This window comes from Molothrus aeneus, chromosome 16 (assembly GCF_037042795.1).
Source record: "Molothrus aeneus isolate 106 chromosome 16, BPBGC_Maene_1.0, whole genome shotgun sequence".
Lineage (NCBI taxonomy): Eukaryota > Metazoa > Chordata > Aves > Passeriformes > Icteridae > Molothrus > Molothrus aeneus.
In genome coordinates, this window is record NC_089661.1 from 14,211,236 (window position 1) to 14,235,460 (window position 24,225).

A 24,225-nucleotide genomic window follows, 5' to 3' on the forward strand; every position below is an offset into this window, starting at 1 on the left:
AGCCGGATCCCAGGCACCGGCCCCGCGGGGTGCGCGGGAGGCAGGAGCAGCTCCGCCGGGCTGCCCGGGGCCGCTCCCGCCGCCCCAGCGCCATGCCAAGCGGGCGGGCACCGGGAGCCACGCACGGGCATGTGCCTCGCCAAACCCGGGCACAGGTAAATACCCAGCCAGGGCAGGCGGCGGGGAAGCGAGCCGGCCGCTGTGCCGGGAGCAGGATCCTGCCCGCACCGGGAATCCCCTCCCCGCGCCCCGCCGGGGCCGGAGCATGAGCGCCCGCCGCTGCCGGGATGGCCGGCAAGAAGGGGGAGCCCAAAGGGAAGGCGGGCAAAGGGAAAGGGAAGGATGGAAAGAAGGGCAAGAAGGAGGATCCCAACGAGTCGGAGGATGCCTCGGATGCGGAGCTGCTGAAGGCAGAGGAGAGCGAGGGGACGGAGGTGGTGGAGGAGGAAAAGGAAGAAAAGGAGGAAAAGGAGGAAAAGGAAGAAAAGGAGGAAAAGGAAGAGGAAAAGGAGGTGGAAAAGGAGGAAAAGGAGAAAGATGAGGAGGAGGTGGTTGCAGAGGAGCCCAAGAAGGGGAAGGGGAAGAAGGGGTTCCCCAAGGCAGGAGTGGCAAAGAAACTGGGCCGTGGGAAGAAGGAGACGGAGGAAGAGGAGGGTGAGAGCAATGCTGCAACAGCCAAGAAGAACATAAAGGGCCCCTCCAAGCTGATGATGGGGCTGACAACTGACAAGAAGAAGAAAGGAGCCAAGGGTGCAGAGGCCAAGGGCCAGCCCAAAGATTCTGTGGAAGCCAGCCCAGCCGAGGAGGAGGCGGCAGCACCTCCGAAGGCCCGGGCAAAGCGGAGCCTCCGCAGCACCTCGAAGCTCTTCATGGGCTTCAAGAACCTGGGACTGCGCCGGCCCAAGAAGGGGCAGTTCAAGAACACATCCCGCTTCTTCTGGGGGCTGCATAAGCACAGCACCAAGAAGAGGAAGAAAAAGAAGAACAAGGCAGTGCTCAAGTCCACCTCCAACCTGATGATGCGCTTCAAGCAGGTGGGCAAGAAGAGGAAGGAGGAGGAGGCCAAGGAGGAGGCCAAGAAAGAGTCACCATCGAGGCCATCCTTCCTGCTGCTGCGGCGGGGCGGGCAGGACCCCGAGGACGGCTCGCTGCTCTTCCGCCGGCGCCCGGAAAGGAAATTCAAGCCCCGGGCTCAGGTGCTGAGCAAGGCGGCCGCTGCCACGGGCTGGCTGGCCAGGAAGGTGCTGTCCCGGCGCGGGCGGCTGGTGGGGGGCGGCCGGGCCACGGACGCGGCCTGGCTGTCCCGTATCGGTGCCAAGAAGCTGCCGTTCCCCGCGGAAGATGAGATCCTCAGGCACCGGGCCAACATGAAGCGGATCCCTGGCGGTGTCGGGCTGCCCGGCACTCCGCGGCAGGGCAGCGTGGCGAGGCGGCCGTCCCGGCGGCGCTCCCGGCAGGGCAGCATGGCGAGGCGGCCGTCCCGGCGGCGCTCCCAGCGCTCCGAGCCGCCCGTGCCGCGCTACGGCTGGGCCGAGGAGGAGAGCGGAGCCTACGGCCGCCGGCGAGGCTACGGCAAGGAGGACGGAGCCTACGGCAAGCAGGATGGCGCCTATGGCAAGCAGGATGGCGCCTATGGCTCCCGCCGTGGCTTTGCCAGCAAGGAAGATGGAGCCTACGGGCCCTGGCGCGGTCAGCCCAAGGAGGAAGATGGGGCCTATGGGCCCCACCATGGCTACACCGAGGAGGATGGAGCCTACGGCCCGTGGCACGGCTACAACGGGGAGGAGGAGGGAGCCTACAGCCCCCGGCACAACTACTCCGAGGAGGAGGAAGGCTACATGCAGAGCCCAGCCTACCCAGCAGAGTACGGCTTCGAGGATGCGGGGCCGGCCCCCTACTCTGACTACCCTGGCTATGAGACAGAGGAGGAGTACGACTACTACGGGGGATTTTGGGAGGATGGAGACCAGCCAGGGCACCCCTACGGTGACTCAGAGCTCGAGGATGAGGGAGCGTTTGGTGGTGGGTCTCCCCATGGCCTCTATGACCCGTACAGCAGCGACCCAGAATATGGTGAGGAGGCAGTGGGGCCCTTCGGCTACAGGGGGGACCCCTACGAGGACTTTGGGGAGCCCTTTCCCGGGGGGTACCCTGGGGGCGAGTACCCCGAGCATCGCATCCAGTACAGCGAGGGTGGGTGGGCGCCGCACGCCCAATCCTCCTGCAACCCCTACGCCCTGGGCCTGGAGGGGATCGCGGAGGGCGAGGAGCCCGAGGAGTGGGAAGAAGAGGAGGAAGAAGAGAAGGAGTATCCCTTTTCCATCCTGAGCGCCTCCTCGCTGCGGGGCATGCGGGAGACGCTCTCCTCCAAGCTCTCCCTCAACAGGAAATTCAGGCTCTTCCCCCGACCCCAGGTCAAGCTTTTCGGCAGGGACCGCCTGGACGTGCCCCTCCCGCCGTCCCCCCACCTTCCCGCCGCCCGTGACGAGGACGACTACGACGAGTACGAGCCGCCGCCGCCTCCGGCAGCCCCCAGCCCCGCGGCATCCCCGGCCCGCCCGGTTTCGGCAGCGCGGGCGTGCGGGAGCCCCCTGGGCCAGTTCCTCCAGCGATCCCTCTCCATTCCTGCCAGCCGCCCGCCGCGAGGGGCCGGGGCATTTCGGGGATCCCGCACCCCCCAGCTCTCCTACAGGCGCTCCAGCCGCAGGCTGCCGGGGATGGAGAGCGCCGGTTTGGGGGGCCGGGACTCTTCCCCACCGGGGGGGCCCTGGGGGCAGCCGGGGGCTGCGCGCCGGCCGTCGCTCCGGAACCCCTTCGCCAACCCCGGGCGCTCCCCATCGCCGCCGGCCGTCCGCCCGCGCCCCGGTAGCACGCGGGGCGAGGGGCCGCGGCGATCGCCCTCCCTCGGTGCCAGCCTCCGGCGCTTCGGCCCCGAGCCCCCCGCCCCGCCGCCGCCCGCTCCCCGCTCGCCGGGCCCGGGGGGGAGGCGCCTGGGGGGGCCCGCGGCCCCGGGGCGATCTCTGTCATCGCGGCGGAGCAGCCCCCCCGGGCTGCCGCTCCCCCAGGCCTGGCCCCGGCTTCCCGAGCCCCCCACCAAGGCGGTGAAGCCGCTGCAGAGGAGCCCCTTCCTGGCACCATCGTCCCGCCCCGGCAGCCGCCGCCTGGGCGCCCCCGGCCCCTCCTGGGATGAGGAGCTGCCCCCCTGGCGGGGTCCCTCCGGGGTGCCCCCTCCGCCCAGCCCCGCTCCCAGCACCCCCAAAAGTTTCATCCAGCGCATCGGGCAGCCCCTTGCGGGGATGGCCCCCCACTCCCCCCCACCGAGGCCATCTGCTGAAGCGGGGGCCCGCAGCCTCTCCAAGGGGCGCTCCGTGGCGCAGTCCCTGGCTTCGCTGCTCGTAAAGAGCATAGGCCCCAACAAAGCCCCCTCATCCTCACCCCCCAGCCGCCTTCCCTCCACTCGCTCGCCCCCCTTGCCCCGGCGCCCATCGCGGCGGGACGGGAGCATCCGCCGCTCTCCGAGCCCACCGCCGGGGCGCCGGGGCTGGGCGGACGTCGGGCGCCCCGTGCTCCCCTCCAACCCGCGCGGCAACCGGAGCCCCTCACCGCCCCGCCGTGCCGCCTTCCCGCCCCCCCACGGGCGAGCCCCCGGCTCTCCGGCCGCCCCCCGGCACGGCCTCCGTCCCCCGGAGCCCTTGGAGGGTGACGGGGCGGCCGCGGAGGAGGGCGCGGGGCGCTACGCGGTGGTGACGCCGCAGGTGCAGAGGTTGGGCTCCTTCCGCCGCGCATCCCGCATGTACAAGCAGCACTGGTCCACGCAGCACGTCGTGCGGGTGCGGGAGATGCCCGACCCCTGGACGGCCGAGCAGGGCCTGCCCCGGCAGCCCACCCAGCGCGGCCGGCGGTGGGCAGGCCAGTGGGGAGCCGACATCGCCCGGTACCTGTGCCAGCGCCCGCCGGCAGGCGGCTGGAGGGACAGGCACCCCTGGGCTGAGGGGTACCTGGGCAGCAAGCAGCCCTGGCGCAGCAAGGTAACGCCCGCGGGGAGCCCCCTCGGGGGGATGGAGCCGGGGGTGAGCTGGCAGCTGGGACCCGGGGCAGAGTGGAGAGTTAAGGGGGGCCTGATGGCTCTCCCGGGCACGAAGGCATCGGGGCAGGGGGGTTTGCAGTGCCCAGGGTGGGGGTAAATGGCTGTGGGTGTTCTGAGTGCTGGTGGGGAGCAGGCTGCAAGAGGGGATTGTCACCAGTTGTGTGTCCCCCCACGAGCGGCCCCTCTGGGGACACTTGATTCTGGCGTATGGAAATGCAGAGACCCGATCCGATCCGCGGGGACGGGTGCAGGTGGCACGGTGACCCGGCGGGGTGTCCGCTTTCCTGCCCACCCCCTGGCCGGGGGCCAGCCAGGCTCCTGTGTGACACCTGTCCTTTGTCACCCCTGCACGTGGCCGGGGGGAGCTGCCCCAGCCCCCTTCCATCACCTGCACTGAGGGTGATGCCCACGGTGAGTGGGACCGGGATTCCCAGGAGCAGGATTTCCTGGGACCAGCCCCAAGGTGGCCTTGGTGGCTTCATGTTCCTGTGCTCCAGCACTGCTGCTCTCAGCTGACACACTGTGCTCTTGCTGGGGGACTGGTTTTGGGGCTGTGGCGTGTTTTCTTGGGGTTCCAACGCTGACTGTGTGTCCCCTGGTGTGGGGTCACACAGATGGTGTTTCGGGGTGGTGGTGGTGGCTGTGTGGGCTGTCTGAGGGTGGTGGCACGTCCCTGCCATGATGGGCTGGTTGCTCCGTGCAGATGCAGTCACTGTGCAGCCTGCCCATCGTGCGGTACCAGGAGCCAAAGGAGGAGGACGGGCTGGAGGACATGACCCAGCTGGAGTGAGTGTCCCTGTCCCCTGCACCATGACTCAGTGCTGTGGGGGACAATGGGGCTGCAGCCCCCAACCCCTTACCCCTGACCTTGCTATCCCACCCCATCTCACCCCAACACGGGCTCTGCTTCAGCCTCCTGGGCCTGGAGATGCTGAGGACACTCTGGGCACAGCAGAGTCCCTCTGTCACCTCCTCTGTCCCTCTGTCACCCCCTAATTCAGCCTCTGCTCCATGCCAGGGACCTCCAGGAGGCTGCAGTGCTGAGCAACATCCGGACACGGTTCGAGCGCCAGCTCATCTATGTAAGCTCAGGGGACACAGCATCCCCCAAGGACTGTGGGGTGGGGTCTTTGGGGAGTCACCCCCCTCTGAGGGCTCACAGCCCCACACTCTCTCTCTGGCAGACCTACATTGGCAGCATCCTGGTGTCGGTGAACCCCTACCGGCTCTACAACATCTACGGCAAGGAGCAGGTGCAGCAGTACGAAGGCAGAGCCCTGGGTGAAAACCCACCGTGAGTACCAGGCTGTCCCCAAACGCCCTGTGGGGATGGGGTCACTCCCACCCTCCATTCCCCCACCGTGAGTACCAGGCTGTCCCCAAACGCCCCGTGGGGATGGGGTCACTCCCACCCTCGGGTCCTGCAGCAGACCTTGGGTCACTGGGTGCTGTAGCAGCTGTGTGTATGCATGGGGATGCTCGGGGCACTCTGGGGGTCCCAGTGCTGGGCCAGTGTGGCACCTGCCACCCTCTGCTTCTCCCCACCCCAGGCACCTCTTTGCCATCGCGAACGTCGCCTACTCCAAAGTGATGGATGCCAAACACAACCAGTGTATCGTCATCAGGTGTGACAAGGCTGTCCCCACACACAGCCCCTAATCAACACCACCCTGATTGCTGGGTCACTGCCACCAGCCTGGCTCGGCCCCATCGGTCTGGGAGGTTTGGGGTGGGCACCCCTTGCTTGCCTGCTGATGGCCCCAGCCATGCCCCTGCTCTGTGTTTCAGTGGGGAGAGCGGCTCAGGGAAGACTGAAGCCACCAAGCTGATCCTGAGCTACCTGGCAGCCGTCAGCCAGAAACGCAGCGCTGCCCCACAGGTAGGGAGGGTGCTGCTCTGGGGACATCCCTGAGTCCCCATGTCCCTGTTGTCTTCTCCCAGCTCCATCCCTCTGTTCCATCCCTCCCTCCTCATGGCTCTGCTGCTCTCTCCTTGTCCCAACGCTTCCACCTGGACCATGGCAGATCGAGGTACTGAGGGGACATGTGTGCTGGGATGGGTCAGGGGGACAGAGAATCGTGGTGGCACCTTGGCCATGGCACCCCACCTGCGGGGGAAAGGCGGGAGGGACAGCAGGAAATCAGTGCATGCACACAGATGGAGTCTTTGTGCTCTCTCACAGCCTCATTTAACCTGGCTGTGGTGCACACCTCAAATCTGGGCACCCACAAATCTGGGTGTGTGTGTGTGGAGCATGGGGTGGCAGGGGGGGTGGCAGGGTGTCAAAGGGGGGGCCCTAGCCTTGGAGATGCCCTGTGGTGTGTCGGGTGCCCAGGCTTACCCCCCCAGCTCTCCCCCTCACCACAACAGATCCTGGAGGCGACCCCTCTGCTGGAATCCTTCGGCAACGCCAAAACCGTGAGGAATGACAATTCCAGCAGGTTTGGGAAATTTGTGGAAATCTTCCTGGAGGAGTAAGTAATGCTGATAACCTGTGAGTGGCTGCTCCCACCCCATGTCCCCTGCTGCCCCAGGGGTGTCCAGCCCAAGCCAGCCCCTTGTCCCTTGGCTCTGGGAGGACACATGGGGATGGTTTTGGGATAAACCTGGTGTTGGAAAGGTGATGGCACCTGAGGACAGGTGGCTGTCCCTGGGGTAAGGGCAGTGCTGGCTGGCACCTCTACCATTCCAGTGCCCATCCCTGTCCTCATATCCCATCCCATCCCATCCTCTCTTGGTCCCACTGATCCTGCCAGGGAGTGCCCAATACCACAGCCAGGTGCAGACGCCTCTCCCTGCTCACCCATCCCTGCTGGGGGGAATCTGGGAAGCAGCACTGACCCCCCCATTTTGTTGGGGGGCACTGGGGCACGGGTGGGTGCATTGGGGGGCCACAGCCCCTGCCCACACCGAGGTTGCCAGCCCGGTACCCACTCTCCCTGCAGCGGTTTGATCTGCGGTGCCATAACCTCGCAGTACCTGCTGGAGAAATCCCGTGTGGTCTTCCAGGTGCGTGGTGAGGGGGTCCTGAGCTCTGCCCCCCACTCTGCCCCCTCTGCCACCCCCTCCCCAGCTCTGTCCTCTGCTCTCCAGGCCCAGAGCGAGCGCAACTACCACATCTTCTACGAGATGCTGGCAGGGCTGCCGTCCCAGCAGCGGCAGCGCTACTGCCTGCAGGGCGCCGAGACCTACTACTACCTGAACCAGGTACTGCGCCCTCCCCGGCCACCCCACAGCCTGATTTTGGGGGGGCTGGTGGGTTCCTGAGCCCTCAAGGTGTGGATGAGGAGGATGCCCAGGGCAGGGTGATCCCCCCCATGCTGGGTGCTGACCCCCTGGGACACACTGATGGACTGAGGGGGTTGTGCCAGGGTGGGAACTGTGAGATTCCTGGCAAGGATGACGCTGAGGATTTCCGCCGGCTGCTCAACACCATGGAGGTGCTGAACTTCAGCGTGGATGAGCAGAACAGCATCTTCCGCATCCTCTCCTCCGTCCTCCACCTGGGCAATGTCTACTTTGAGAAATACGAGGTAGCCCAGGGTGGGCCGAGCTGTGCTCCTGGGGTGTGATTTGGGATGTGGCAAAGGGGGGATTGCCAATGCCATGGCATTGCTGTGTCCTACAGACTGACTGCCAGGAGGTCGCCATGGTGGTCAGCGCCACCGAGATCCGGACGGTGGCTGAGCTGCTGCAGGTGTCCCCTGAGGGCCTGCAGAAAGCCATCACCTTCAAGGTGACGGTGAGTGCAGGGGGGCACAGCCTGGGAGGGGGTCTCTGGCCCCTGGGGACCACCGGGGCTGATGTTGCTGCAAGCCCACCATGCCATTTCCCAACCAGGAAACGCAGCGGGAGAAGATTTTTACCCCTCTGACTGTTGAAAGCGCCGTGGATGCCAGGTAGAGGGAAGGGGGCTGCACTGCAGGAGGGTGTGGGGGTCTCATCCCCAGGGATGGCGTGGGGAGTGAAATTCCAGCTGGGAAAGGGGATGATCAGGTCCCCCAGTGTGGATTAGACTCTGTGGTGATTAAAACTGATGCTGTGGTGGGTGCTGGCTGTGGCAGTGGAATACACTGGTGCCATTCCGGAGCTCCAGCACTCTGCTCATCTCTCCCCTTCCCAGGGATGCCATTGCCAAGACCCTCTACTCCCTGCTCTTCGGCTGGCTCACGGATCGCATCAACAAGCTGGTGTACCCACGGCAGGAGGCCCTCTCCATCGCCATCCTGGACATCTATGGCTTTGAGGTGAGCAGGATTCATCCCACCTCCATCCCGGCTCAGTCCCAGCTCCATCCTCCCAGGCTCCATGGATCTTCCTTCTCGCAGGACCTCAACTTCAACAGCTTCGAGCAGCTGTGCATCAACTACGCCAACGAGTATCTGCAGTTCTTCTTCAACAGGATTGTGTTCCAGGAGGAGCAGGTGGGGCTGGTGGGCAGTGCTGGGCTCTGCTGTGGGGCTGGGGGCACGGGCCTGACCTGGTGCCCACCCTGCAGGAGGAGTATATCCGGGAGCAGATCGAGTGGAAGGAGATCCCCTTCAGCGACAACCAGCCCTGCATTGACCTCATCTCCCAAAAACCCTACGGCATCCTCCGGATCCTGGATGACCAGAGCTGCTTCCCCCAGGTGAGGAGGGGCTGCCTGGTGATGAGGTGCAGCCAGCACTGGGAGGGCACTGTGGCTGGGGAATCACCATGGCCCAGGGCTGCTCTTCTCCTGGGCTGTTCTAGACAACCTGGGAAATCCCCCAGGTTCCTCCAGGCTGGATAAGCCCAAAGAATCATAGAAATGTCATGGAATCACAGAATGATTTGGGTTGGAAAGGATTTTGGAGATCACCTAGCTCCAGCCTGCTGCTGAATCTGCTGTGTATGTCACTCCTGTGTCCCTTCCCAGGCCACTGACCACACATTCCTCCAGAAGTGTCACTATCACCACGGGACAAACCCTCTCTACACAAAGCCCAAGATGCCACTGCCCGAGTTCACCATCAAGCACTATGCAGGGAAGGTGACCTACCAGGTGTGTGACCTTGGGATGTTAAGGCAGGTTAAAGAGAAGGTTGATCCTGCACCAAGGAGAGAAATGCATCTCTGGGGTCTGGCTGGGGTCCTGGAGCTCCTTGCCTCACCCTGTCGTTCTGCCAGGCTGCTCACCATGAGTTTTTTGCTATTTGCCAGGTTCACAAGTTTTTGGATAAAAACTATGACCAGGTCCGTCAGGATGTGCTGGACTTGTTCATCAGCAGCAGGACCAAGGTAGGGCCCTGCCTGGCACTGGCTCTGCAGTGACACTGGGCACCAATAGCCCCCTTCCATACATCCCTTTCCGTGTCCGCGAGTGTCTCCCTATGGCCAGTGAAGCCCAGGGGGACCAGAAGCAGAGGATGCCTCTGGCTCCACCCATGGGATCCTCTGGGCTTTGACCCCTCAAGCATTTGGCACAAACAGGCACATGGGCTGCTCCTGTGCTCTGCATTATCCATATCCTCATCCCCATCCCTATCCAGGCCACAATTAGGGCTGGGCAAAAAAGGAGCGGCTGGGCTGCAAAGAGGATGTGGGAGAGCTGCACCATCCCAGCCACCTTCCTCCTCTCTAACCTTTCCTGTGTCCCCAAGGTGGTGGCCAACCTCTTCTTCGGCCACGCCCAGGTGATGGCGCGGCAGAGGAGCCTCATCAGGAGGAGCAGCACCAGGACACGGCGGTACAAGGCTCCCACAGTGGCCGCACGGTTCCAGCAGTCACTCCTGGAGCTAGTGGAGAGGATGGAGAGGTCAGAGTGGGCAGGGTGGGCAGCCAGGCCGTTCTCTGGGCTGTTGGGAGCTGGACCTGAGCCCAAGGTACCTGGGCTGGCTTTGTCCCCTGCTCCCTGTGGCTGACAGAGTCTCTCTGTCACAGGTGCAACCCATTCTTTGTGCGCTGCATCAAACCCAACAACAAGAAGGTGAGAGCTGCTGGTGCCTGTGCTACCTGCCCTGCTGGCACTGGGAGTGTGTGGGCACACGGTAGGTGGGGGTTTGCCCATGCAGTTGCTGATGCTTCTCCCCATCCCCACCCCAGGAGCCAGGGCTCTTTGAGCCTGATGTGGTCAGGAGCCAGCTGCGGTACTCGGGGATCCTGGAGACCATCCGCATCCGCAAGGAGGGCTACCCCATCCGCATCCCCTTCCTCGTCTTCATCGACAGGTGCCCGGGGGCTGCAGGCTGGGCACTGCCACCCCAGCCAGGGGACACCACAGAGCTTGTGGGTGCTTTGGGGGCAGCATTTGGGCTGGGGTTCACCCACAGTGGGAGCTGGGAACCCCTTGTGTTAATACACAGCTCTGGAAGAAGCTGCAGCTCCCGTTGCAGTGTTTGTCACCACAGGGAGGGTGGTGGTGTCCCAGCGGGGTCCTGTGTGGTGACAGTGTCATGGGCTCACCCAGGTACCGCTGCCTCGTTGATATGTGGTCCAATGTCATTCCCAATGGAGCCAACTGCGTGGAGATGCTGAGGAGCCTCTGCCCCGTTAACCCCAGCATGTACTACGTCGGTGTCACCAAGGTGCTGTCCTGGGAGGGGGCTTGGCTCTGGTGATGCCCTGGGGGTGGTGGCCAAGGTGGGGAGCTCACAGCCTTACCCCTGCTCCCAGCTCTTCCTGAAGGAGCAGCTGTACCAGGCTCTGGAGAGCAAGCGGTGCCGTGCCCATCACCTGGCCGCGCTCACGCTCCAGCGCTACGCTCGCACCTTCTTCATCAAGCGGCGCTTCCGCTCCCTCCGCCGCAAGATCGTCCTCCTGCAGAGCCGGGCGCGGGGATACCTGGCCAGGTGGGGGTCCCCGGGGGTGGCGGGTGGCCGTGGGTGGGTGGCAGAGGGTGACGGGTGCCCTCCCGCAGGCAGCGGTACCGGCGCATGCGGCACACGCTCATCAAGTTCAGGTCACTGGTGCACATCTACGTGAACCGCCGGAGGTACCTCAAGGTGAGGTGGGGCCTGTCACATCCCAGGGCGTCCAGGGGACTTGCTGCCACCCTGCTGCATGTTCAGTCTGGAGAAAACACAGTGGCATCCCCAGACCGTGAGCCCCACCATGTGCCACCCTACACCTCCTCTGTGTCCCATTGGGTGTGGGCAGTGCCTTTCGGGGTGAAAACCCTGCTGATTTTGGGGAGGGGGCAACGGCAACCCAGGGTGCCGTGATGCCTCAGGGTCTCCCCCCAGTGGGACTCAGCATGGCTGCTCTGCTTGCAGAGGAAGGAGGATGCTCGCAGGCGGGCTGAGGAGGAGAAGGAGAGGATGAAGCAGGTAAAGGATGTACAGCCCCGGTGGGAGCACAGGTGTGATGCATGTGCAGCCCGTGTCGCTGTGCTGTCCTGCCCATCCCTGTGCTCCTGGCCGCGGCACCCGTGGGTGCTGGGGCAGGAACCAGCACGGCAAGTGTCCCATCCCTGTGCTGCGGCGGCAGGAGCTGACACGGAGGGAGGTGGTGGATGTCACCCACCTGGAGATCCCGGCCGAGCTGATGGGGCTGCTGGAGGCCGCTGCAGGTGAGCGGGTCCCGCACCGCCATCGCTCCCAGCCCCTTGTTCCCCCCGCGACGGCCGTGCCGAACCTTCCCGCTGTGCCGCAGCCGCTCGGGAGGTGAACGCCGGCTGCGTGGTGCTGGTGCCGCCGCCGGCGCTGCAGCCCGACCCCCAGCTCACCCTCCCGCTCGACATCAACGATTACCCCATGGCCAAGTACGTGCGGGGCCACTTCCAGGTAAGGTGGGCGCCGCGGCCCGGCAGCGGGGAGCTTTTCCCGACGGGCAGACAGCTTTTGGGGAGTCCCTGGCACCCCGATCCGTGGTGCAGCAGTGAGGTTCAGGGTCCCCGCGGTGGCTCCCCGCCCTGTCCCACCGGGCTCTGCCCCGGCTCCCGCCCCGGGGACGCCACGGGTAGCAAGAGAGGCTGGATCCGGGGTGGCTGTGGTGCTGTGGGGAGCTGGCTGCCACCTCCCTCCCTCCCCGTGGGTTCCTGTCGTCTCCAGAGGCCGGGGGGACCCTGCTGAGGTTATCGGAGAGAGACAGACCCGCTGAGCCCTCCTGGACGCCCGACGCGGGGCGGATCCGGAACGCTGGGGCGGGAGACCAGGTCGCTTTGCTCCCGGACCCTGGCCCCAAACACCGACACTTTGCCTCATTCCTCTTCCTCATCCCCGTTTTTGCCCTGTGTTTCCCAGTCCCCGGCATCCTGAATGACAGCACCGGGGCTGGATAAGGCTCCCAGCCTTGCCAAGGTGTTGCCATGGAACCACAGAATGGCTTGGGTCGGGAGGGACTTAAAGACCATCCTGTTCCATCCCCTGCCATGGGCAGGGACACCTTCCACTAGACCAGGTGGCTGCAAGCCCTGTCCAACCTGGCCTTGAACGTTTCCAAGGACGGGGCAGCCACAGCTTCTCTGGGCAATGTGTGCCAGTGCCTCACCACCCATCTCTGGTGCTGCCAGCACAGCCTGAGCCCCTCCCTGCCCCACTCCCAGGACACTGCTGCCCCCATCCTTCACCCCAGCCCTTTGGCAGCCCCACAGGCTCCACCCAGCATCAACACCATGCCCAGCACCGTGGGGCCAGCCCCTCGTGGCCTGAGGCTGTCCCCAGGTAGCCATGGGTGCGGGTGTCACCGCAGGAACCTGCATTTGGGATGCTGACGGCCCCACTGAAAGCCCCCCTCACCCGGCTGGATGAGGAGCTGTGCCACGAGGCTCTCAGCCTCTTCCAGCTGGTAGGTGGCATGGCACGGGCTCCATCACCACAGTCCCCTGCCCACTCTGTGCCCGGGCTCAGAGGGAGGACCTGGCTGTCCCTGTGGCAGATCCTGCGGTTCATGGGGGACCCGGGGCTGGGCGGCCCTCAGGAGACCCTTTTTGGCAACTACATCGTGCAGAAGGGGCTGTCAGTGCCAGGGCTGCGGGACGAGCTCCTGGCACAAGCTGCCAACCAGGTGTGGAGGAACACCAACGTCAACAACGAGGAGAGGGGCTGGCTGCTGCTGGCCACCTGCCTGAGCGCCTTCCCCCCGTCCGCCGCCTTCGACAAGTACCTGCTCAAGTGAGCTGGGCATGGGCTCTGGGCTGGGCATGGGCATGGCTGGGACCCTTGGGAATGGCCCCTCATTCCTGGGAACACTGCTGGGGCTTTGCAGGGCTCTCCTGGCACTTGTGGCTGAGGATGCTGCCCACATCCCAGCTGGGTCCTCCACAATTGCTTGGGCCAGCCTGGCACACATGGCTAGGTCCTGTTGGGAATGCTCTGAGGTCCCTTCAGGATCCCTCTGGCCAAGCTGGCATATGTGCCCATGTCCCTCTAGGTTCCCCAGGGCCAGCCTGGCACATGTACCCAGGATGCTGCCAAGATCCCTCCAGGGATGCTTTTAATCCCTCTATAGAAACAGGTGATCCCCCAGCTGGGGAATAATGTGCTGTGACTCCAATGATTCAGAAAACTGAACAAATGCTTTTTTAAGCTATACTATATTACACTAATACTATACTAAAGAATACTAAAGAAAAACCTGTGACTGTCTCCAGACAGTCACGACACACATGGATCCAATTGGTCAAGGAATCAAAACAACCTTCACCAGTGCCCAATTAAGAAGTCACTTTGGGTAAACAATCTCCATAACACGTTCCACATGTGCCAAACAACAAGAGCAGTGAATAGAGATAAAAATTGTTTTCTTCTCTGAGCTTTCTCTGCCTTCCCCAGGAAAAATCCTTGGGAAAGTTGTACCTGCAGCTCTCTGCGAAGAGGGCTGTGGTGCCCTGTGCCAAGCTGGCACCCGTGATCCTCCTGCAGCAGCCTCCCTTCCCCTCAGGTTTGTCTCTGACTACGCCTTCGCTGGCTACAAGCCGGTGTGCCAGCGCAAGCTGATGCAGGCCATGGCGCGCTCCCAGCTGGGCGCCGCGGCCGCCCGCACCTTCCCCCCGTCGCTGCTGGAGTGGACGGCGAACCGGCGCCAGGCCAGCATGGCCCTGGACCTGCACTGCTTCAATGGTGAGGGCAGCAGGGTGCTGGGCACGCTGCTGGTGAGCGTTGGTCCCAAGGTGGCCGCCCTCATGGGCAGAGGGGGCTGGTGGCACCTGCTCACTGTCCATCCCTCCCCAGGTGACCAATTCTCCTGCCCCATCCACTCCTGGAGCACAGGCGAGGACCTGGCAGGGGATGTCCTGAAGCTCAGGTAGGTGCTGGTTTGGCACCCACCCACCCTGCAGGTCACGGTGTCACCTCGGTGTCCCCAGGATGTGGGAGCCCGAATGCCCAGCTCATGGGCAGGGTGTCCCTGTGGAGCCCGTGCCTATCCCCAGTGTCTGGCTGTTGGCAGAGGGCTGGCAGAGGGCTGGCGTGGCTGGTCTGTGGCTATGAAGGCAGGTGCCCAGTGGGCTGAGCTGGCTGGACACGATTATGTCCTGGACCTTGTCTCCGACCTGGAGCTGCTGCGGGGCTTCCCCAGACAGAAATCCTGCTTCCTCATCGCATGGGATGGCACCGAGAGCCCCAGCAGGGACAGCCGGCCGTAGGTACCCGGGCAGGGATGGTGCCCCACTGTGGGGCTGGGGGGGGACCCTGGCATGGGGCTGGATGGGTGCCAGGGGTGGGTGGGCTCCTGAGGGGAAACCTGGCACCCAGGGGGTGCTTGATGAGTGCATCCTCCCTCTCTGCAGGGTGCTGGGACACGGATTTGATTTGGATGAAGTGCCTCCTCCCCCGGCTGTGAAAGCCCCCACACTGCCCTCCATGGAGGCGTATCACCCCCATGGTAGGGCATTGTTCCTCCCAGCTCCTGTCCCCCAGCGTTGTGACAAAGCTCTGCCATGCCTTTTTCATGCCTTGTCCCCTCTCAGATGGGGAATTTGGGGAGCCACGCAGCCAGAAGGGTCTGGACCGGTACCTGGACAGTCTCTTTGACCCCGTGCTCTCCTACGGCAATGGGGTGAGAGGGGTGTCCCCCTGCCCGAGGCATTTTGGGGGCAGGTGGCTCGGCCACTGTGCCCTGACACCTGTTCCCCAGGAGCTGGAGAAGCCATCCATCCTCTCACAGAGGCTGAAGGGAGGAGGTGGCGTGGGAGGGGGCCACAGTGGCACTGATGCCACCCGGAGCGAGCCTCCCGTGGCTGCGGAGACGCGTCAGCCGAGGGGTGAGCGCCTCCAGCACTCCCACATCCCCTCCCAGCCCCCTGCCTCAGTTTCCCTGGTGTGGGGAACATCCCTGCACCCAGAGCCCCACAGCTCTGACTGAGCTCTCCTCTTTGCTGCCACAGGCACAGAGCCAGACCCGTCCCCACAGCGCCGGGCAGATGTCAACCAGCCACCCGCAGCCCCGGTCAGTGCATGGGGCCAGGAGGGGCCGGGCCCCTTCTCTGCTTCAGGGGCAGCCCCTGGGGATGGGAGCAGCTGGAGGTGCCGGGTGTTGACAGCATCGTGTCCTTCACAGGGCAGAGCGACAGAGGGGACGCCAGCCCATGTCCCCCAGCCCCGGCCCTACTCCCAGAAAGCCGGTAAGGGGTCCCGGTGCATCGGGGTGGCCACAGGGGCTGGTGGCACTGAGCCAGGGGCCCTGAGCCGTGTGCTTGGCTCCGCAGCAGCCCTGGGCCGGCGGTGGCCGGGAGAGCCCGTGCGGCATTCCCGGCTCAACTCGGAGCACTTCCCGCGGCCCACGCACGACATCCGCAACATCATCCGGCAGTGCCAGCCCGCCCCGCACAGCTCCCAGCCCCACAGGTGCACACCTGGCTCCCAGCCACGCCTGGGGCTTCTCCTGCCTGGGGCTGCATGGGCTGGTCCTGATGCTGGGGTGTAGGGGATGATGGGGTGCAGGGAATGCCAGGGTGCAGGGATTAGCGGGGTGTAGGGAATGATGGAGTGTAGGGGATGATGGGGTGCCCCAAGTGATGGGGCTGCAGGTGGTGTCAGGTACAGGGAATGCTGGGGTGCAGCTGATGTGGGATTCTGTCCTGGCAGCAAGCTCTTCGGGAAGAAGCTGGACCCCCACGAGGAAGCCATGCAGATCCTGAAGGAGCAGCTCTCAGCAGCCCGGGTGCCATCGGCTGTGGTAGGGATGTGGCCACCCCCATGTGCCCCTGGCGAGGCTGGGGTGTCACTGGCACTGCCCACAGCCCCTCTGTGCCTCGCAGGGGCCCAAGGAGGTGGTGGCTGCGGTGAAGCCCGTGCCAAGTGCCAGGTACCAGCCGCGAGCACCCACAGGACGTCCTGCAGCCCCACAGCCCCCAGGTATTGCTGGGCAGAGCTGTGGCATTGGGGGGCCATGGTGGAGTGAGGCACTTCACCCTCCCAGTGGCACAGCTGATGCCTGGTGGGGTAACTGCTGTGTCCAGCTCAGCCAGAGGGCTGCTCCCCGTGCCTCAGTTTCCCCAGGTGGAGGCAGCTGTTGGTGGCTCCCCCCAGGGATTGCAAGGCTTTCTGTGCCTTTGCAGTCTTTGTGTCCCGGGAGCTCCCGTCCGAGGCACAGCAGGTGCAGACCCAGCTGCACCGCAGCTGCAGCGAGGACTTCTACACCTACCACAACGTGCCCTGGAAAATATTCATCCGGAAGGAGGTACAGATTGTGGGGACACCTGGGGACAGGCTGGTGCCAAGGATAACAGGGTTTACACCGAGCCCTGGTCTCTCTCCTGGCAGGTTTTCTACCCCAAGGACAACATCAACAACCCACTGCTACTCGACCTCATCTTCCGGCAGGTGAGGCACCGAGCTGGCCCCGCAGCACCCCGGGGTCCCCTGGGAGCTGGGGTACTCCCCAGTGGGGTGATGATTTACTCATCCCACTGTGCCCACCCTGCTTTCCCACTGTGCCCACCCTGCCTTCCCCTGCTGAGCTGCCGTGGAGGAGCTGGGGCTGTTGCATGCTGGGGCTGGGGGGTTTTTTGCTCCTCCCCACACAAGCCCGCTGCTCCTCACCCCCTTTCCCAGATCTTCAATGATGTGCTGTCCGACACCTGCATCCGGATCAGCCACGAGGAGCGGCTCCACCTGAAATCCCTCTTTGGTAACCCTGTGTCCTGCTGCTCCCTGCCTGGGGGCTCACACCCAGCCACTCTTGTGCCTGTCCTCTTCTCCTGGGTGTCTATCTCCAAGCCAGGACTGGCTCTGCTTAACCCTGGCTAGTTTTGCCTCCAAAAGCAGCGACCCCCCTGTAATTTAGTGCTCCACAACATCACAAGTTGTGTCAGCTCTCAGCCAGCTGCCTGGGGGACACACGTCTGTCTCTGCAGCACAGTCCAGGCATGGGAAGGGCATGAGCATCCCATTTTGTTGGGAACTCTGTCTACATCCTCTCCAGGCAGGGGGAGCTCACAGGAGGTATCTCCCCCTCCCCACAGCGGAGAACAAGCTGGACTCCTTCAGCCCGGTGGCCACCGAGAGTGTCAAGAGGGAGATCATTGCTGCAGCCAGGGATGGCTGTGAGGTGTACTTCTCCCGCCTCTTCCCTGCCACGGTGAGGGCCCGGCTGTGGTCAGCATGGATCCACAGCGTGGCTGTGCCCCTGGCTGAGGTGCTGTCCTGGCCCCCAGGGCAGCGTGGGGACAGGCGTGCAGATCCTGGCCGTGTCCCACACTGGCATCAAGCTGCTGCAGGTGGTGAAGGGCACCAACGTCCCCGGGGAGCAGCTGCGGGTGCTGAGAGCCTACAGGTAGGGGTGGCCAGGGTGGGGTGGGTGCTGTGGGTGCCACAGATGCCGGGTGTTTCAGCCTCCCCTCGCCCTGCCCCAGCTACCCCGACGTGCTCTTCGTGACCACCCCATCCAGGAACATGCTGGAGTTCAACCTGCGTGGAGAGAAGCTCATCCTCTTCTCCCCCAAAGCCCCCCAGGTCAAGGTCATGGTCGACCACTTCATCACAGAGCTCAGGAAGGTGGGGGGTGCCCTGGGGCCAGGGGGGGTTTGTCCTGGGGATCAGAACCTGCCCGTGTGCCTGTGTTTGGGAGGTTGGGATGGACAGAGGAGGGCATCCTGCAAATCCGTGGCTGGATTTGGGGGAATGGTGCTGAGGCTGTGGGTGCTGGAAGTCCCTGTGCTGGGTGGGGTGTGGGTGTCCCTACGTGCATGGGCTGTGCCACACCCCCTGTGCCCAGGACTCCCAGTATGTGGTGGCCGTGAGGAACTACAGCCCAGAGGACAGGGGCCAGCTCAGCTTCCACAAAGGGGACATCATCCACCTGCAGTCACTGGAGCACCCTGAGAGAGGTGAGGGACCCCCAAAGCCCCCCATGCCAAAATGCCTTTGATGGGGGACACAGGGGCAGCAGACTGATGGCTAACCCTGCCCTGGAGGTGTGCTTGCCTTGCATCCTGTGACACCCCATGTCCCCATGGTGTCCCCATGGTGTCCCTGCAGACCGCTACTATGGCTGTGTGGTCCGCAAGAAGGTGATGTACCTGGAGGAGCTGAAGACAGGCACGCAGGATTTTGGTGGGTGTCACACTGTCCCTGTGTGTGTCCCTGGTGTGTCCCCTCCTGGGTCTGGGGCGCGGGGCAGGGTCCTGCCTCTGCCACCCCTCAGCAGGATGGTTTGGGGTCTTTTTTGGCACTGACCTGATGCAGGGAGATGCTGCCCTGCAGGTCCTACCCTGGTGCCACCCATGTCCCTCAAGTGACAGTCTTTGTGGTCTATACCTTTCCCTTGAGTGATGCCAAACAGCAGCTGCTTCCAGCCAAAACCCATGGCCAGATCCCTGAAAAGAGCTGGGGGTGCAGAGGTGGGAAGGATCAGGCTGAGAATTTTAGGGGTGACCCCGTGGCTGCCAGCCCGGGGCCATGCCCACCATCTGTCTGGCACAGGGTGGAAGTTCGGGGCCATCCATGGCAGGTCGGGGCTCTTCCCTGCCGAGTACGTCCAGCCCGTGGCAGCTCCCGACTTCGTCCACCTGCCTGCGGAGAGGAAGGAGGAGCCCAGGGACAAGCAGGGCAAGGTGGCAGCGTCAGCAGCCGTGGCCGTGGCCGTGGCCTCCACTGCTGCTGCCCAGGAGCTGGACCGCAAAACTGAGGTGGGTCCTTGTCACAAGCTTGTGTTCTGAAAAATCCTTTCGCTGGGATCTTTGCTCCTGACAAGCTGGGAAGCTTCGGCTTCTCCATGTTTTGCTGCTTTGGAATGTGATTTGGAGAATTGTTTAGCCAGCATGTGAATTGATTTTAGTTAATGACCAATCACCGGTCCAGCTGTGTCGAGGCTGTGAGCAGTCACAAGATTTTATTGTTCATTCCTTTCTCTTTCTTTAGTATAGTTTTAGTATATCATTGTAATATAATGTAATGTATTATAATAATATAATATAATATAATATAATATAATATAATATAATATAATATAATATAATATAATATAATATAATATAATATAATATAATATAATATAATATAATATAATATAATATAATATAATATAATATAATATATCAGCCTTCTGAGACGTGGAGTCCAGATTCTCATCCCTCACCTCGTCCTTGGGACCCTCAAACACCACCACAGGTGCTGGCCCGGGGCTGTCCCCAGTGCTGGCCGTGCCTGGTGCCCACTGCCCTGCTCCACAGGTGTCCCCAGGCAGTGCCACCTTTGTGGAAGGTCCGGAGGGAGATGATGACGAGCAGCTCGGGGATGTCACTGGTGCCTGTCCCATGCTGGCCTTTGCCCAGCGGCATTTCCGTGCAGCACGACGTGGGACCACGTGAGTGTCCAGAGCTGGGACAGGGGTGTGCCATGGTGGGGACACCTGTGCTCACCTGCTCCCCTGCCCCTCCGCCAGGGACTCCCGTGGGATGAGGGTGCCAAGTGTGCTGGAGATGCTGATGTTCACCAAGGTATGGGGAGGTGGAGTTCTGGGGTGGCCTTGTCCTGCTTGTCACCTGCAGGTCCCTTTGAGGTCCCAGCAGGGTCCCAGAGCTGGTCCTCTCCCCCCGCTCCAGATTCCCATTCAGGAGTCACTCATTGAATTTGTGGATGGTGGCCTCAACAAACTGGCTGCTGAGGCTTTCCAAGGTAGGCAGGGGCACGAGTGTCCTGTCCCCCTGTCCCTCAGCCATCCCCAGCCCTGCCCTTGGAGGAGGTTGGGGTGGACTGGGATGGGCAGAGGGGGTGTCCTAGGGGAGTTTATTTCTGGTCCCAGTGCTCCATGTGCCCACCCAGGAGAGCACGTCCCTGGGCAAGGGACATGCTGACCTGTGTCACCGTGTGGCTTTGTTGTCCCCAGCTGTGATGAAGTTCATGGGTGACCACCCCGTGCGGGGGCAGACAGAGCTGGACATCGTCTGCACCGTGCTCAAGGTAAATCCACCACTGGGGCACTGAGTCCTGGGGGTGGTGGCCTGGGCAGGGGGTGGCAGAGAGGTGGCAGCTGTGCCTGTCCCCAGCTGTGTGCAGAGCACGAGGTCCTGCGGGATGAGGTGTACTGCCAGATCATCAAGCAGATCACCAACAACACCAGCTCCAAGCCGTGAGTCCCTCCACCCACGTGGGACAGCAGCAGAGGCTGGCACTGGGACACCTGCGCCCTGGCCAGGCCAGCTGCTCCAGCCTGGGGGGGACACCTGGGGACCTCATCCCTGTGCCACTGTGGGCACCCTCACCTTGCTTAGGGGATCAGCCCTGCCTGTTCCCACAGGGACAGCTGCCAGAGGGGCTGGAGGCTGCTCTACATCCTCGCTGCCTACTACAAGTGCTCTGAGGTGCTCCGGCCCTTCCTCCTGGCCTTCCTGCAGGATGCCAGCAGGCACCCGGAGCTGCCTTTCCACGGTAGGGGCTGTGAACACCTCAGGGTGCTGGGGGGGCGGTGGGAAAGGACACCCCAGTGTCACAGAGCTCAGGAGGAGCTCTAACAGAGCAGCTCAGCCCCATCCTTCATGCCGGTCCCTGCTCCTGCCAGGCATCGCCAAAGCCTGTGAGCAGAACCTGAGGAAAACCCTGCAGTTTGGTGGCCGCAGCCTCTTCCCCAGCAGCATGGAGCTCAAGGCCATGGTGGTGAGGCCAGGGGCTCATGGGGTGGAACAGGGCTGGTGTCAGCTTGAGATCCCCCCCCCCAGAAGTTCTGGGTACCCACATGGGGTCAGGTCCTCCCTGAGGGTTTGGGATCTCCCTCAGACACCACCCTGGAATGGAGCTGATCCTTTTTGGGGATCTTCCCAAGAGAGCACAGCCATTCTTAGGGTCTGCTCTTCACCACTTTGGGGGTTCCCTGAGCCTTCAGGGGTCCCCAGTGGGGATGGAGCTCTGTGGACATGGAGTTGGGGGCATGATGGTTCAACTGGACAGGATGGGCAAGAGACAGGATGATCCCAATGCGATGGTTCCTTAGGGATAGCTGCAGGATTTGGGATGTCCTGTGGGTTTTTGCTATGTGAAGGGCCCCCCTGCAGCCCAGTGTGTCCCTCCATGCAGGCTGGACGCAGCGCCAAGCGCCAGCTCTTCCTCCTGCCCGGTGGCATCGAGAGGCACCTCAAGATCAAGACGTGCTCGGTGAGCCAGAGCGGACAGGAGGCTCAGTGCACCCCGAGATTATGGTGATGGTTATGGTTATGGTGAAGATTATGGTGACACCTCAGCTGTGGGCACCCAGAGGGGGTGGATGTGGGGGAGCTGCACCCTTTGGCTGTCCTTGCTGTGGGACTTCATCCCCTGGGGGAAGGGGCTCATGATTGGGATGGGCCTCAGTGCAGGACAAGTTGGTGGCCCAGTGCACAGCAGGGGGATGTGGCAGTGTCCCAGCCACCTGTCCCTGTGCCCAGGTGGCTCTGGATGTGATCGAGGAGCTGTGCTGTGAGATGGGGCTGCAGAACCCAGAGGCTCTGGAGGAATACATCCTCTTTGTGGTGACCGACAGAGGTGAGGAGCTGGCAGGGGTGGGTGGGACAGACGGGACAGGATAAGCCAGGACGGGACAGCCCCACGGGTGGTGTGGTGGCACACTCAGACTCCGGGGTGGCACAGGGCAGAGCGTGCGGCCCCTGACCCGCCGGGAATACGTCCTGGACGTGGCTGCGGAGACCGAGCTCCGGGACAGCAGCTACAGCTTCTGGTGCCGCCGCGTGGTCTGGGGCCAGCCCCTCAAGTTCGACAACGAGCTCTACGTCACCGTCCACTACAACCAGGTCGGGCCACCCCATCAGCCTCCCCCAGGGCCACCTCCCTGCCTTCCTCAGAGCGTGCCCTGTCCCCAAGCCCTGTCCCTGTGCTCTGTCCCCTCCCAGGTGCTCCCTGACTACCTCAAGGGGCTGTTCACCGTCCTGCCGCCGGCGAGGCCGGGAGAGCAGCACTTCCCGCACGTGGCCAAGCTGGCCGCCCTCCAGCACCGAGCCAAGGACCGCCACCACCTCCCCACGGCGTACGGCAGGGCACGGGGCACCTGGAGGGCGGCAAACACGTGTCCCGTGGGACTGGGGAGCCACCGGGCAGTGCTGGCCCTGACCTCGGGCTCCCCACAGGAGGGAGATGCAGGACTACGTCCCCCCGCAGCTGTTCCGCCTGCTGAAGCCGCAGTCCTGGCTGCAGATGGTGACCCAGCACGTGCAGCAAGCCCAGGCACTCAGCGCCCACCAGGCCAGGGCACAGTTCCTGGGTGAGGGAGAGGATGCAATGCTAATGAGGACATACGTTAATGAGGATGCAATGCTGCCTGGAGGGTGATGATGATGGGGATGGAACGCTGGTTGTCCCTGCACAGAGCCTGGGGTGCTGCTGCACATGGAGGGCAGGATGGATTGGCAGGACAAGACAGGGCAGGGACACCCATTTTTTCCTTTGGCTGCTCCTGGGTGCAAAGCCACCCTGGGGACCGGGCAGATGGGGGTGGCAGTGGGCACTGAGACCCCATCCTCTGCCCTGCAGGGCTGCTGAGCGCCTACCCCATGTTTGGCTCGTCCTTCTTCTACATCCAGAGCTGCAGCAACAACGCCATCGTTTCGCCCTGTATCCTGGCCGTCAACCAGAACGGCCTCAACTTCCTCAGCAAGGAGACCCACGTAGGTGTGGGGCCGTGTGGGACCCATGTAATCATGGAATGGCTTGGGTTGGAACAAACCTTAAAGCCCATCCAGTTCCACCCCCTGCCATGGGCAGGGACACCTTCCACTAGACCAGTTTGCTCCAAACCCTGTCCAAACTGGGGTCCCTGGTCCCCTTAGGGGGATTCCCAGGACACACAGGCCAGCCCCCTGTCCCCTCCCAGGAACTCATGGCCAAGTTCTCGCTGAATGAGATCCAGTCCACACGGACGCAGCGCCCGACGGCCGGATCCAGCTCTCCCTACGTGGAGATCACTCTGGGAGACCTCCTGGCCCAGGGCATCACCCAGCTGCAGCTGGAGCAGGTCGGGGACACCTGGAGACATTGCAGGGGGGCCCTGCAGGGGCTCTCACAGTGGTGGCACGGCCACTGCCCATCGCTGTGTCCCTCTGCAGGGCCTGGAGCTGTGCCGCGTGGTGGCCGCGCACATGGAGAGGCTGCTGGGTGCCCGGGAGAAGAGGCTGACGCTGCCGCCCAGCGAGATCACCCTGCTCTGAGCCCGCCACGGCCCGGACCCCCGGCACCCCGCACCCCCGGCAGGGGGGACAGAGCATGCAGTGACCATGGGGTCCCCCCGGCTTGGCCAGTGGCCGCTGTCCCCCTGTCACCACCCCGCTGTTGTTCTGGGGTTTTATACACGCCCGGCAGCCCGGCATGACTCCGGTGTCCGTGGTTTTGTGTTGCGCTCGCTGCCGCAGGGGGGATGCTGCCCCCCGTGTCTGATTCCCCATCGATCCCCATGTGTTTCCTATTCCCGTGCCTCAGTTTCCCCCACCGATCTCCGTGTTCGTTTCCCTATCCCGGTGCCTCAGTTTCCCCTCCATCCCACCCGTGCCTCAGTTTCCCTGTGCCCCCCTTTTAAATCACTCCCGCCCGCCTGTCGCGCTCGCCGTGTCCGCCAGGGGGCGCCGGCGCCGCGCACCCGCCGCCACCTCCGCGCTCCTCCCTCCCCGCCGCCGCCGCGCGCGCGCGCTCCAACCGCCCAATCAGCCGCCGGCCCGCGGCGCTCGCGGCCGCCCCCCGGCCAATCAGCGCCGCGCGGGGCGGAACGGGGCGGGGCCGCCGCTGCCGGTTAACGGCGCCGGTGGGCGCGCGCGGGGG

The 24,225-nt window shown here is 63.7% G+C and overlaps 1 protein-coding gene across 1 annotated transcript; it reads left to right on the top strand.

Annotated features, from left to right (window-relative positions):
* The first annotated feature begins 287 nt into the window (after nucleotides 1–287).
* MYO15A (myosin XVA) lies at nucleotides 288–23,782 on the top strand. Its single transcript, XM_066560656.1, has 64 exons — nucleotides 288–437; nucleotides 522–4,028; nucleotides 4,791–4,873; nucleotides 5,106–5,169; nucleotides 5,272–5,381; nucleotides 5,638–5,712; nucleotides 5,876–5,966; nucleotides 6,458–6,561; nucleotides 7,033–7,096; nucleotides 7,181–7,294; nucleotides 7,459–7,620; nucleotides 7,716–7,829; nucleotides 7,928–7,986; nucleotides 8,211–8,334; nucleotides 8,416–8,511; nucleotides 8,586–8,717; nucleotides 8,988–9,113; nucleotides 9,272–9,349; nucleotides 9,712–9,866; nucleotides 9,992–10,037; nucleotides 10,154–10,278; nucleotides 10,518–10,635; nucleotides 10,724–10,899; nucleotides 10,968–11,052; nucleotides 11,323–11,376; nucleotides 11,537–11,618; nucleotides 11,702–11,832; nucleotides 12,740–12,835; nucleotides 12,926–13,161; nucleotides 13,931–14,109; nucleotides 14,221–14,293; nucleotides 14,438–14,629; nucleotides 14,778–14,872; nucleotides 14,958–15,046; nucleotides 15,125–15,251; nucleotides 15,375–15,436; nucleotides 15,548–15,611; nucleotides 15,696–15,834; nucleotides 16,075–16,165; nucleotides 16,248–16,344; nucleotides 16,548–16,669; nucleotides 16,753–16,812; nucleotides 17,044–17,119; nucleotides 17,454–17,569; nucleotides 17,646–17,764; nucleotides 17,844–17,985; nucleotides 18,206–18,317; nucleotides 18,469–18,543; nucleotides 18,913–19,118; nucleotides 19,662–19,795; nucleotides 19,874–19,928; nucleotides 20,034–20,106; nucleotides 20,318–20,391; nucleotides 20,478–20,560; nucleotides 20,729–20,859; nucleotides 20,990–21,084; nucleotides 21,502–21,579; nucleotides 21,849–21,945; nucleotides 22,051–22,211; nucleotides 22,311–22,444; nucleotides 22,545–22,678; nucleotides 22,948–23,081; nucleotides 23,288–23,428; nucleotides 23,520–23,782. Exons 1-64 carry the CDS (start codon nucleotides 288–290, stop codon nucleotides 23,619–23,621), a joined length of 10,419 nt encoding a protein of 3,472 aa, XP_066416753.1. The 3' UTR covers nucleotides 23,622–23,782.
* Nucleotides 23,783–24,225: the final 443 nt, after the last annotated feature.

Coding starts and splice junctions, on each gene's coding strand:
- MYO15A (XM_066560656.1), top strand. CDS start 288: ATGGCCGGCAAGAAGGGGGAGCCCAAAGGGAAGGCGGGCAAAGGGAAA. Junction 7,295..7,458: donor CCTACTACTACCTGAACCAG/GTACTGCGCCCT, acceptor GGGTTGTGCCAG/GGTGGGAACTGTGAGATTCC. Junction 18,544..18,912: donor GACAGGCACGCAGGATTTTG/GTGGGTGTCACA, acceptor TGTCTGGCACAG/GGTGGAAGTTCGGGGCCATC.